This window comes from Mytilus galloprovincialis, chromosome 7, assembly GCF_965363235.1.
Source record: "Mytilus galloprovincialis chromosome 7, xbMytGall1.hap1.1, whole genome shotgun sequence".
Classification (NCBI taxonomy): domain Eukaryota; kingdom Metazoa; phylum Mollusca; class Bivalvia; order Mytilida; family Mytilidae; genus Mytilus; species Mytilus galloprovincialis.
In genome coordinates, this window is record NC_134844.1 from 25,861,670 (window position 1) to 25,876,014 (window position 14,345).

The window sequence follows — 14,345 nt, forward strand, 5'->3', positions numbered from 1 at the left end:
GATGAATTTCAAAATGTATACATCATTGAAAAAGTTCCAAATTATCTCCCTTTGGTGGAAAAATGCCATTTTTTGGCTCTAAAATTGAAATATCTTTTTCAAATCATCGGTGACCTATCTTTTTTAATATTATTTCCATATAAGCTGTACTTAAACTAAATTATTGTAAAATTTTAGCGATTTCTGTAATAAATTTCTTTTTTTTATTTCGATATTACCTTTATTTCTCCTATTACTTCAACAGAAAAAAAACACCTTTACAAAAATGTATGCTTCTTTCGAAGGCAGATTGTGAGCGCAAATGAACGGTGACCCCACTTTTTTATTTTATTTTTCTATTAACTATAAGATAAAGTTCATTTATAGAAAAATATAGAGAAATCCTTTATAAATGATTTAAAATCGCGAACCCCCTTAATGGCAATCATAAGACATATGGACTTGGTAAAAAAGAAATTTAAAGACCACAATATTCTTTCAAGTAATCATAACTTACATTAAATTGTGATTTAGATGCAATATCAACGGTTCCTTTAATCCAGTTTCTTCCCTTTGTTCCTTGTTGGGTCCATAGTTTATTTCCAGGGAAAGATAATCCTGTCTGTACATAAACATTTAACTGGTTGACATGTCGACCATACATGAAATAATAGAAAGTAACACATTTGTGTCCAGTTGAACTTGGTGCTACCTGAGGACTGACTAGACGTACTTTGTTTCCAGGTTTGGCGGGGCTACTTGCTTCCATGTATATATATGAACCACCTGTAATAGAAGCAGATTATGTAACTTTGTAAATTCCAATAATGAACAGTTAAGACGTACATATATTTTCTGCATACTCAAATTCCATTACTATTCATAGGAAACCAATTTTCCTGGATCCGATGGGTTAAGATCAACCATGAATATAGATTATCAAAAAAGTACAAATTTTATCTTGGCTTTTAAAGACTTTTGAAAAACTATGAAATCAAGAATATACAAATAAGACAAATTTTCCCTCAATTATCAATAATTGCTATACATGAAAAAAGTACAAACTTTCTATTGGCTTGTAGGCTGCAGACTGTGGCAAAACTATGAAATCAAGAATATACAAATAGACAATTTTTCACCAATCAATGATTATTGCTATCCATGAGAATAAATTCCTCCATAGTAAAACTTTTGACTATCACAAAATCATGCATAGACTTTAAATTATGATTTACAATTTTGAATGCTGGTGTTTAATGCCACATTTAGCTTTTATTTGTTTTGGAGGCAGGGGAATCACAGACATTTGGCAGGAAAAGTGGTAATCCTAGTCAATTAAGATCAGATCCCCAGCAACCTTGTGACAAGCAGGGTTTGAACTCACTACCTCAGTGTTAACGGGCTAGTAAGCACTGTAAAAGAATTGCTTAAAGATAACTTGCCCATCTAGACCCTTATTATATCATTAGATGCTTCATGATTAAAATGTGACAAATAATAAATCAGGCTTACTTCCTAAATGACCTGATGTTGGTCCTGTATTTGCTGTTGCAGTGCTTCCTGTCTTTCTTATCCAATCAAAATTGTCTGTTTTATCCTGGGTCCAGCTGCATAGATTCTGGTCAAAGTTACAGTTGAAAGGACCAGTGTTTGGGGTTGTGGAAGGAACGGTAGCACCTGATGGAGTGGTGAATAATCCAGCCGGTTTCGGGTTTACTGTGAGTGAAAGAAAAAAACATTTAACATAGCAAAAAAATATATATGTACATCAATAATTTATTTTGTTTGTATTTTTAAGTACAGAGTCCTAAATATTATTCTGTTATTATATTTTTTTAACAAAAAGGTGATATTTCTTGTTATTTATCTTTCATACCTCCACATTTGGAATCAGAGAAGGTGATATCATCTATGGCAATATCTCCTGATGCTCCATTTCCACGTCGACCTTCAAATATCAACTTATAACTGTGAGACTGAGCAGGTATGGCAGCTTGCCCGTTCTGCCATTGTTGTCCTTGGTTACCAGAGAGCTGCCATATTGGAAAATTTGCTTGTCCTAAAATAACAGTTTCAACATATTTACTGAAGTATCTAAACAACATGACTGTTGCAGTTTTATTCGTCCTGAAAACTAATTACTTCCACAGGACATTATGAAATAGAATATATAGAATAGCTATAGCTATAAATACTGTTGACAAATTGTAAACTACCTAAATCTATACTCAAATTATTTACCTGGGACATTAACATAAACTGTCAGTGTGTCTATAGCTTGACCATACATATTGTACCAAAACTTAATACAGCGTCCAGTGGTAGATGTAAATGGCTGACTGACCAACCAAGCTTTGTAGCCTTGTCTTCCAGTAGATGTCTCTATATACACATAATGTCCTAAAATATCACATGTAAGATGTTAATATATAATACATAAAGTTGTAAGATACAAAAGTCATAAGACAAGTCATATTAGACAACCCCCGAAAATATCATGTTGACACTTAAGGTTTTTGTAACTAACAACTCTTATGATTAAAACAGAAAGTATATTTAAGATTTGTATGTTTTGAGCTTTTTGTTTTTGTGTTATGTATCCCATCTCATCGTATCTAATATGGAAAAAAATAAATGAAAAAGTCTAAAGTTTCAATTTATTTCTCGGTTCTTGTTAAAATATTTCTTATTTAGTATAAGAGAAAACTATTTCGTCTTCAGAATACTGTACATCAAAATTATCAACCATCTGGGGGTTGCCTTTACCCTTTGATGAGATTGAAGAGAAGAAATTACCATTGATAATCTTAAATATAAGCAATTAAGGCTTTGCAGCTCATAGTTCAAAACTTGAATAAAAAAAAATTAAAAAATTATTTGAAAAATCCAATACCTTGTGGTGTACCCAAAGAATGATCAGCTTGGGGTCCAGTGTTGACACTACTGGTTCTTCTTTGATTTAAAGTCCAATCAAACTGGTCCCCGGTATGAGCATTAGTCCAAGTACATAATCCATTTTCAAAGTCACAGGAACCTGTAATTGAACATTTTTTTTACCATTCTCTGAAGTAAAATTGAGAAAGGAAATGGGGAATGTGTCAAAGCGACAACAACCCGACCATAGAGCAGACAACATGTTGTATGTTTGTAAATATGATTTATTTTGACCTTTTTATGCTGTTTATATATTTTAAAACTAATTATTTCAATACTATTGTGGAATTGTCAATATCCAACACTTAATTTGCTTTGAATGTATGTGTATACAAACAACTGAATCATACCATTTGATGATCTAGGTTACCCAATTCTTGTAGAGCAAAATATATGCATAGGTTCACCAAAAACTTACACAGTTTGTTGACTGGTTAATGGTAAACTCCGTTAGGTCAATATTAATCTACAACGTTTTAAATAATCTTGAAAAATAAGCTTTTAAAATCAAATGAAACTAATTCTTTTCACTTTTTTTCTACAGCTTATAAATTTACTCTCTAATTATATCAACAAATAATATTTTCAAAATAAATTAAAGAATCTCACCATCACTGCCTGAGCATGCTCCAGTTGTAAACTTTACATCATCAATGGCAATATCCCCTCTCACATTGGTACCTACAATTCCTTCAAACACAACCTAAAAATAGAAACTCTAGTTTTACTAGCATTCTAGTTAAATACACATCATACTTTCAATTTGTTTTTTCATGTTATTAAAAATCTTCATTGAACCCAGGTTTAAAGTTTAGTATGCCAGACACACTTTACTTTTACATAAGACTTAACAGTGGCCCAAAAAACCTCATACATGTATATGAAAACCAAAACTTACAAAAGGTTGTGTCAGACACTATAACAGGCTATAATAACATTCACAAATCATTCAACATATGAGAATCTATGAAATTATGGGTAAAATTCTTAATTGTGTGTTTTGATGTACATTTCAGAAAGTAACTCTCACTTTGGCCACTTGAAAAAATTGACACATATGACCTTTATTTTTCTTAAAACATTACTTGAACAATCTGATGTTGAAGGATTTAAATATCCAATTGAAACACTGGTAAGGTATACTTACATAGTAACCTTTGGATCCAGTTGATGTGGGAACAGTAGCACTTCCATATTGCCACCTGTTTCCTTGGTTACCAGTCATAGAGAATAATGCTCGTCCAAGTTGAGAACCAGTCTGAAAATGTATTTTACATAAACATTTGGAAGAATCAGATGAAGTGAAGATGGATAAGTGTCTATCCATTTTTTGGAAGGTTTAAATAATTTATACAAAAAAAATTATATCTATATGCAGAAGAAATTATGATACAGTCAGCCTTGGATATCAATTATAATTGCATAGCAATATAATATTACCCAAAGAAAGTAACCAAAAGTTAGCATGCAACAAATTCCAATATTGCACTAGTGCAATAAATCTTCAAAATTCATGATGTCATCAGCGACAAAATCTTACTATAAACTAATTTTTACTTTCAAATATTATATTGCTATACAATAAAAGGGTTATTGCATGAATATTGGGGAATATTGTCCCTCGTAGAACATATATTGCACTTGCAAGCTCGTGCAATATAAAATTCTACAAGGGACAATATTCCCCAATATTCATGCAATAACCCTATATTACTTCAGTCTATTTATAGATCTACTTATATATTATGTTTAATCATTAATTTGTTTATATATTACAGCTTTTACATTAATGCTAGCAAGACAAATCTTTGTTTGGCTTGCTTGTTTTGTTTGTATCAATGTTTGCTCAAGCATGGTAATTAAGATAGGCGGGGCTTCAGCTTGTATACATCATACTTAAATTTTATTGGACGTTATGTTGGAGGTTAAGGACACTAAATTTTAAAACATCACATGACACATATTCTCACATGTTTCCTTACCTGTAAATATACAATACAGACGGGATTCTACTTCGTCGAAATTATTTGTTCATTTTCACAATCGTAGAAACGGAAGACAATTTTTTTTTCAGAGATCCAACTTAAAGACTGTCGTGAAGCACTTTTAGTAAAATAGCTATTCGAACACACATACTCTGATTTTGTGATCCATTGGATAGGTATTTCACTTGACCCCTATATTTCATCTTTTAGTACTGTGATTTTTTTTATGTTATAAAGTCAACCTGTAGCTTTGCTATATAAAATGATAGAGTCTGAAGCGAGATGATGTATCAAATACTCTTGTTTTGTACATTTTCAAGACAAAATATTCATCTCAAACACACCCTAACATAAAAAAAAAAAGGTGCACTCGATTTTCTCTTTTCAATACAATTGTTTCCCATTTTTTAGAATATTTTCTGGAGTTGCATAATCGAAGGACAGACATGGAAATAACTGACTGAACTAATAGATTGATATGTTATAAAAACAATATTAAGTCAATTAATGTTGAAGGCCAGTTTCTCAGCCTCATACAAGAAAAAAGTGTATTTGTCATGTGATGTTTTAAAATTAAGTGTCCTTAACCTCAGACATAACGTCCAATAAAATCTAAGTATGATGTATACAAGCTGAAGCCCCGCCTATCTTAATTACCATGCTTGAGCAATCACTGATACAAACAAAGCAAGCAAGCCAAACAAAGATTTGTCTTGCTAGCATTAATGTAAAAGCTGTAAATTAAACTCTGTTTGGTGAACCAACGCCTGTGTGACTCATTTCGATAGAGTCCCTGAAGTGGATACCTTGGTATGCAGGGTTGTCAAATTATGCAAATGAATGCAACATATTGCATCGTTTATATATTGTTTAAGCGCATGTTTCAATTTCTATCAAAAAGGGGGATTACCAATGAAATATTCAGAAATAGCAAAAAAGATTGTAACAAAAAGAAGCTTGTGGATTCATTTATTCAAGATGATACTTTTTTTTTAGTTCAAGAGCTTTTTTTTAAGAAGAGAAATAAATTTCATGGTATTTATGAAATTAAAGACAATAGTGGTATTTCTGGTTTTTTTTTAAATCCTAATCAAACAATTGCATTGAGCTTAATTATACCTTACCTTAGCATAGACATTGAGTGTTCCTATCCCTGTGCCATACATGTGATAGTAGAACTGAACACACATATCCTGTCTGTCAACATAACGTGGTGATATCAAGCGAGCAATATCTCCTCTTCTACGTGGAGCTGAAGCCTCAATGAACATGTAATGTCCTGAAATTAAATGTAAGAAATCATCTGTTACAGATCTTGTATATTTCTTTCGTTTTTAAGTTAAATTCTGTTCTATTTAATTAATGAACGTGTGCACCTCCTCTTTGATTCTTATTGTTTTTTTCTCAACTGATTTACCAAAAATAGGTCTAGGTACATTACAACAAAAATCTTACATAATGATAACCAACATTCTTGCAACAGGTCATATTTATTTCAATTCTATAAAAAAAAAAATCTGCTTAAAAGAATTTCAGGTGTTGGTACCAAAATTGCTAAGGTGGTGCTGAGGTAAATCTAACACAGGGTTTCTTTTGATAAAATACAGATTAACATATCCAAAAATTTTACAAAATCTTTACATAAAATTCTTATTTGAACTGAACAGTAATCAGAAAACATTGAACATTTGCGTTTATTGTGTAAATAACAGTCACTCTTGTGAAGAGTTGTCTCATTGGCAATCTTACCACATCTTCTTTTTCATTGGTCATTAATACCTGTATTACCCACTAACATTGCTCCATATATTAAATTTAAAGCATGTGCACTCATAACGATTACACAATGGGCTCAGTGACTACTTTGTGGATGCTTTAGTTACAGATAAATCAAACTTTCCCGTTTTGTAATTTTCCCTACCTCTTCCTGTTCCATATGTATGGTCACTTGAAGGACCAGTATTGGTTGATGATGTGGTACCAGCCTGTCTAGTCCAATCAAATTTGTCTGTTTTGTCCTGAGTGTATCTACAAAGATTCCTGTTCTCAAAGTCACAACTTCTTACAGTTCCTCCTGATGGTGGTATAGTGGTCACTGTTCCAGGGGCACTTGTCTGTCCTAATATTTGGAAATAAAGACATGTTTGATAATAATTTATAATTGTGTAGAAACTTTAGACCTATTAAATGTTGTCTCTTTGATATATTGCCCTTTTCCATTCTCAATTTCATTTGTTTCATTTCAATTTCCTCTTTTCAAAATATATTTAATACTTATAAATTCAAAAACACTAAATTTCAAGGTTAAGATATAAACATAAAAGTTAAGATAGTAAAACTCCAATCAATTCTCTCTATTTACAGTATTCAATCTAAGAACTACAGTATATATACACTGAGTTTGCCGAACAGGTTACAATAGTGATACCAGAACTTGTTGTATAGTATGGACCACTGATTTTTGTCAGAGGTCATACAATAACCTTCAAATGCCATCCATCCTATTTTCCAGTGATTTCTAACAGAAAGTATCATTGCATCACAGCCACTAGGTTTTATTAGAATTGACTATAAATACAAAATAACTAACCAGTACAAGCTCCGTTTGTCAATGCCACATCATCTAAAGCTACGTCTCCTCGGAATCCATTCCCTATAACACCTTCCATAATAATCTACAATTTAATTCAAATTCTTACTACTTATTTTTATTATAATATCATAATGAAAATATGGAAGATAAAATAATTTAAGGCCTTCAAAATATTTTTTAAGATCAAAAACAAAGCAACAATTAAAATTTTCTTGTCTATAAAAGATTTATTTTCAAGTTTAAATTCAACATTCAAAACAGATTTGTTGAACAACCAGAAACATCTGATGTTTGCTATTTTGTGCATAATTGTAAAATGAAACTGTGCCTTAAATTAAGTTGGCTATGCCTCTCCTTTTTCATTTATAAGTTCTATTATATTTTCTTAATAATTTACAGATTTCAAATATTTTGAACTGGAGCATCAGTGAATAGACATTTATTGTTAAAATGCTCATCTGGTTCAGAAAAATTGGTTCTGTTAATGTTATTTCAAAGTTAATGTCAAAGCTTCTTAAACTGTACAATAACATCAGCACTAAACACTAACACTATATTGTCTTGTTTGACTGACAGTTATCTTAGCATTGATCCACTTGTTCCCTTGTGTCCCTTTCTTTGTCCAGATAGGTGAGCCCATGGAGGCTCCTAGTTGTATGTAGACATTAAGTCCACCAATCTGAGGTCCATACATATGATACCAGAAGGACAGACATGACGAGGATGATGACCTGGTTGGTTTGACAGGTACGCTCTGCAGACGTGCTGTCTGATTCATTGTCTTAGCTGAGGCTTCAGTATATATGTAGTAACCAGCTAAAAAATTCACAAAAAGAGGTTTTGTTAGATATTTTTACAAGCATTTTTTGTGGGTTTTTTAGGCAAAGTTCAATGCAAGGTCACTATCAAATATGTTAAGATTCAATAGCATGATAAATATTGCAGAAAACTCAACAAATATTTACCTTTTATACCTGGAATAAAACATTAACCCTCTGATAATGGATCTTTTTCATACATTTTGTACAATGTTACAGATATTATCACCTAGGTGTTGTCATTAAGTAAAAACAAAATTTATTTAAATTTTGAATTTGTAAATATTTTTAAGAATAAATCTGAAGACAAAATTTCAAAATTGTATTAACTAATAACTGCACTGATATTAAAGTTGATATAAAGGTTGATATAGAAAATTAAATGATTAAATTTCTTACTTCCACTAGTGTGGTCTCTGCTTGGTCCAGTTCTACCACTACTTGTCCTGCCTCTTTTCCTAGACCAATCAAACTGGTCATTTCTCAACTGTGTCCAACCACAAAAACCAGCATCAAAACTACAGCCAACTGTTCTGCCATCTAAAAATAATATATATATTCTATTTTTTACTTGAGTTTTTTTGTTACTTTGGATTAATATTTTTTTGGGGATACCAATTTTCCTGGATTGCGTAGGTATACGTGAATCATGAATTTCAATGTTTAACAAAGTTAAAACTTCTGTAGGCTTGTACACAGACATTGGCAAAACCACAAAATCAAATCAGGAAAAATGCACTTTTTTCTCAATCCACAAAATTTTTTAAATACCCACAAAAATAAATGAATCCACAGTATTTTCAATTTGCATGCTATTATTAAAGTTTGCTTCTTAATTTCAAAAAAGCCAATAGCCTTAGGATTTCTTTTTAAATTATCACTTTAATATGAAGCTTTTATAAAGTCATGAAATGATTTCTTGTAATATATATGCAAAGAGACATACTTGTTGGTGTTTTTGTTGTCCTCAAAGTTGTTGCCTGAGTAGGAGTTGTAGAACCTTGATTAGATGCCACTGCAGTGCTAGGCGACACTAAAATAAAAATACATGAAAGAGTTAGATTCTTACTTTGCTTATTTATTCACAGATAATATGGAAGAAAATTTTATTCATAAGGTTTACAATTACATTAATATAATATATATAATTTAATCATGATCTAATAATCATACAATTTTCATATGGACCAGACAATGTGAAATTAGGACCTCAGGTTTAAAATATCTGAAGGCACATATTGTTAAAAGCATTCAATCAAACGACTACTTCAGGTGAGCACAAACTTAACCTATAACCTTAAGAATGACCTTTCTTTTCATCTCCAGACGCTAGGCAACAGTTCTTCAGACGCTAGGCAACATTTATACAATTTTCTTGTGTTTAGATGTAAATACATACCTTATTTCTTATATTAAATGCAACATATACTAACAAACAAACACAATGAATTCTTTCAATGCTTTTTCTACAAACTTTCGTGTTATAATAATTCTTGAAGAATACTATATTTTTTAAGTAAAAATAATAATCTTGACTTTTTGCTGGCTGAATTAAGCATTAAGATGTTATCAAAAGTGCAGAGTTACAAAATATTCAAGTAAATTTGTCATTTAATAGGAAACTTACATGTACATCTAGTGTTTGTGACAGTGATGTCATCAATGGCTATGTCACCTCTGACCCCTGTACCACGAACTCCTTCCAATAGAAACTAAACATAAATAAAATGTCACATCAAAAGCATAAGCATAGTATATATAATAGAAACACAATGGATATGGGAAATTCATCCATGACACACAAAAAACATAAGAACATTTCTAGTTGTTTAAGTTTCATCATCTATTTAACTTTTTTAAAACCAACAAAATTTCAATTTTTAAATAGTAACTTCAAAAATTTCTTCAAAAGCCAAAAATTGCAGACAACAGTAGTATTAGCAGTCACTGCTGGATGATGAACGTCAAGTGACACATATGACAAAACATTTTCTTTAATTTACTTGAGGCTCTTGATACAAATCGAAGCTAAAAATTAATGCTGTTAAAAATTAATTCTTCAGCAATTCATAACAGCTAATATCTGCACTTGCGTTGGGTTGTTGTCATATTCCCCATTTCCATTCTCAACTTTATTACAGCATAAACTAGTAATAATTATATTTGTAAAATTGTTTAAAACAATACATACACTGAAACTGTTCTTTACTCTGGGAACAGGAAGTCTACCAAGGTTCCAGGTTCCACTTTGTTGTCCGTTAAGAGTCCATTTTAATGTTTTAATATCATTTTGAACAATATAAACATTGAGCTTTCCTACTTGTGAGCCAAGCATGTTGTACCAGAATTGTAGACATTTGTTGCCATTATTATTTGGGAATGTTTCTGATCTCAGTTGAGCTTTATCATTAATAACTCTTGGTGCACTTGTCTCAATATATATGTATGTTCCTATAAGTAATTTTCATACAAGATGAAAAAGTTATCATTATTTTAAACACTTTATATTTTCCAATAAATAACATCTTTTAAATTATAAATTACAATGTTGGAAAACTGCTTGCACAGAAATTTTAACACATGAAAGAAATTTTGTTATTCAGTTAGGGGAGACATGGGGTGCTAGTTTTCAAATCCTGATTTCTTTTAATATTTATTACCACTGCCCACTTTTTACCTTCTTTTTACCAGATCAATCATTTTTAACTCCCTATATCCCACATTCCATTTTTTTTTACCCCATACATCCCACATCTTGATAAGTGTGTCACCCTCTTTTAGGTGAAGCCTACTATAACATTCACCTTTATTCTGTCTTGTCAGGTCACACTCAGATTGTCCCCAAGTTGTTATACCTTTGCATTTTGAACCTCATATGAAAGGTCGTCTGTCTTAAATGGTTTTTTAGCCTTTTTGTGTTAATGTGGCGTAAAGCAACCAACAATCAATCAATCTTAAATGGTTTTCTCTTGTTCTGAGGATGATCTTTATATACAAGTTTAACTGTACACTATCTAAGGTAATGCTTTTATTAACATGTGAAAGAAATGCTGTTAGTTTGTACATGAAATCAATGTATTTAATCTTCAGGAGCAAATAATGTTTTCCAAATGTGGAATTTTTTTTTTTTTAGAAAATGTGAAATAAATGTTATCATTCTACATTTGAAAATAAAAGAACTAATAAACATGAAACCATTTTTGGGACTTTTTACCATTATCAAAAATTGGTCATAACTACAGAAACAATCTTGTGCAAAGTACCTTTGGTATTCCCCAGTGTATGATCATTTGGGGGTCCTGTCCCTGTACTTGATGTGGGTCCATGATTTCTCCTCCAATCAAAATCATCAGAAGCTACATTAGTCCAACCACAGAAATCTTTCTCAAAGTTACAGGATCCTGGAAAGTAGAAATCACTGGTTTATATCTCTAAATCATTTATTGTGCAATTCATCTCACTGTTCATATTCATTATTTTCAAAGTCAATAACAATCACTTTTTTTTAAATGCAAATGATAAAAAATATATAACATGAACCAATGTGCTGAGTTCCTTCTAGAGTGCAATTTATTTTTTCACTTTTTTAAATTTTCTTGATACTGTATATTCATGTAAGGGAAGATCCAAGTTTAAGTTGTTTGTAAAATGTATTTATAATTATTCACATTATTTTTCTACTCATGATAGTAACAATAATAAATTAATTAAATTAAAATATTAGTTATTTTCAAGCAAAAGTAAAAAAAAAATTGCTTCACAATAGAAAATGATTTAGGTACGAAAATAATTCCTTTGAATACAAATCTCACAGCTATGTGATTTTTTTTATATAAGATTGCAAAATATGGGAACGTATGACTAAAATATGTATTTACCTAATGCAGGACATCTTCCTGGAATAATTGAAACATCATCTAATGCAATGTCCCCTGCATTAGAATTTCCTCTGGCGCCTTCAAATACAATCTGAAAAAAAGACATCATATAAATTCATTTTAAGAATAATTTTTACACAAAAATATAAACACTCAACATGCTCAAATCCATATTTAAATGAAGTCAAGTTGTTGTGTTGCTGCAGAAAGTCATATTGAATCAATAATTGTTATGTCTAAAATAAAGTTCATAATAAAATGAAATTTGATATTCTGTGTAACTAGGGTGCTTTGTAGAAGATCTGTTTTTTTAAATATTTACATTATAACGCCTGTTTCCTCTCCTCCTGACGGTGACTTGTGCTAGTCTCCAATCCTGGCCCTGTTCTGCTGTCATAGACCAAATTGCTGATCCTAAAACATTGTTAGCCTGGGCATATACATTCAATTTTCCGATGTTAGAACCATGCATGTTGTAATAAAAGCGAAGACATTTGTCGCCAAGTGTTGTGGTCCTTGGTGACATCAGACGAGCCTTCTGGTTACGTCTTTTTCCAGTGGCCTCAATAAACATGTAATGACCTGCAAAATTTGGAATATCTCATTTCAATTATCAAGAAAACATTACTGTTACAGTAAAATAGAAAAAAGGATAGATGACTAAATCAACTTTTTATCATAATGATGTAATTCGATCAGAAAATGTTCTTGTATGCTTAATCTGCATGAAATATTAGTCAAAGATCATTATGCCAGAGGGATTTTCATAACTTGTTTTATGTAATGGCATCTTTAAAATATCTTACACCACCATCAAATGACCCCTGCCATCGTTAAATTATCTTCCAATGATGCCATGCCGCAGACAGGGTATTTGTCATGGTGAAAGTACCTACCTTGTAAAATTTTAATCCATGAAGATTCCTGATGCTAGCAACAATCAATCAATACCAATTTATCATCTTGTGAATTTTGTGGACAAAAAATAACAATTAACTTACCTTTTGATGTTCCATATGTATGGTCACTAGAGGGACCAGTTCCTCTAGTAGATGTGGTACCAGTTGTTCTCGACCAATCAAAATTGTCATTTGTAAGCTGTTTGTAACCACACAGTGCATCATCCTCAAAGTTACAGGTGATAGATGTATTCCCTGTGTTACCTGGTGCAGTATCTGAAATAGATAAGTAAAATAAATAAAGCAGGATCAGGGGTGTTCTTATGGTCCTACAGCCTACGGATACTTATTTTTTCAAATGGCACATGGTAATGCTTTTCTTAGATGATTATGACATCACAACTTTAATCTGTTGGAGGTAAATTGATCAATATTTAAGTCTTACTATGAGCTCTCTTTTTTTATTTTGTTGGTCATAGCATATCTGATGAGTCAAGCCCTTTTGAACTGAGTTTTTCAATTTGTTCTTATCTTGCTTTGTTACACAGACTTTCAGAGGTCAGTTCCTGATGAAGGTAATTCCGAAAAAGGCATGTCGAACGTATGAAATTATAAAGTCATTTCAGATGGTGCTCTATGATTCATTTAATGGTGAATTTTGAAAACATTAGATGATTAATTCGGCTAAAGTTAGCTCATACTTTGTGGACATCGTATTCCAGAGGTGTACATGACATCATCTATTGCTATGTCACCACGGAATCCACGTCCTTTTACAGCTTCTAAAACAACCTGGAAAAGAATTATAACCACTTACAACATACCGCTGATAGATAAATTAAACACTGAAATGATGGTAAATGTTTATGACAGATAGATTGAAGAAATGTGCAATAACTCTTTTAACTATAAGAATGGAATATCAGTAGAAAGAAGCTAACTTTTTTATATGCACATTAAAGATATGATTGAATATAATTTGAACATTTACAAAAAGTTTTTTTTTCTTTTTTATTCTGCAATATCTTGCATGCTGTTAACAATTTACTTCATAAGTCCAGCATTCTAGTGAAGGGTCCCTTTATATTTTTAACAAGAAATCCAGGGTTACTCTCTGGTTATCATTATTAAATTACAATACATGTAAATCCAAACTTAATCATAATACATGTATATCAATATGTATTATCTAGCTTGTAGTCATATTTGTCTATTTCCTCACGAAAAAAAACTAAAGATTTTTTGTTATCTATAAATTT

The 14,345-nt window shown here is 31.3% G+C and overlaps 1 protein-coding gene across 1 annotated transcript in view; it reads right to left on the bottom strand.

Annotated features, from left to right (window-relative positions):
- The window catches only part of LOC143082639 (MAM and LDL-receptor class A domain-containing protein 2-like), a 137,783-nt gene that overhangs the window by 117,300 nt on the left and 6,138 nt on the right, over positions 1–14,345 (bottom strand). The window contains exons 4-23 of the mRNA XM_076258434.1: positions 13,788–13,878; positions 13,189–13,362; positions 12,510–12,769; positions 12,188–12,278; positions 11,573–11,710; positions 10,501–10,760; positions 9,937–10,021; positions 9,256–9,342; positions 8,709–8,849; positions 8,042–8,307; positions 7,489–7,573; positions 6,820–7,017; positions 6,023–6,177; positions 4,061–4,171; positions 3,523–3,616; positions 2,873–3,013; positions 2,221–2,379; positions 1,856–2,038; positions 1,492–1,695; positions 497–765 (exon numbers count right to left, since the gene is read on the bottom strand). Coding sequence (XP_076114549.1) covers positions 497–765; positions 1,492–1,695; positions 1,856–2,038; positions 2,221–2,379; positions 2,873–3,013; positions 3,523–3,616; positions 4,061–4,171; positions 6,023–6,177; positions 6,820–7,017; positions 7,489–7,573; positions 8,042–8,307; positions 8,709–8,849; positions 9,256–9,342; positions 9,937–10,021; positions 10,501–10,760; positions 11,573–11,710; positions 12,188–12,278; positions 12,510–12,769; positions 13,189–13,362; positions 13,788–13,878 — 3,192 coding nt within the window. The remainder of the gene's footprint in view (positions 1–496; positions 766–1,491; positions 1,696–1,855; positions 2,039–2,220; positions 2,380–2,872; positions 3,014–3,522; positions 3,617–4,060; positions 4,172–6,022; positions 6,178–6,819; positions 7,018–7,488; positions 7,574–8,041; positions 8,308–8,708; positions 8,850–9,255; positions 9,343–9,936; positions 10,022–10,500; positions 10,761–11,572; positions 11,711–12,187; positions 12,279–12,509; positions 12,770–13,188; positions 13,363–13,787; positions 13,879–14,345) is intronic.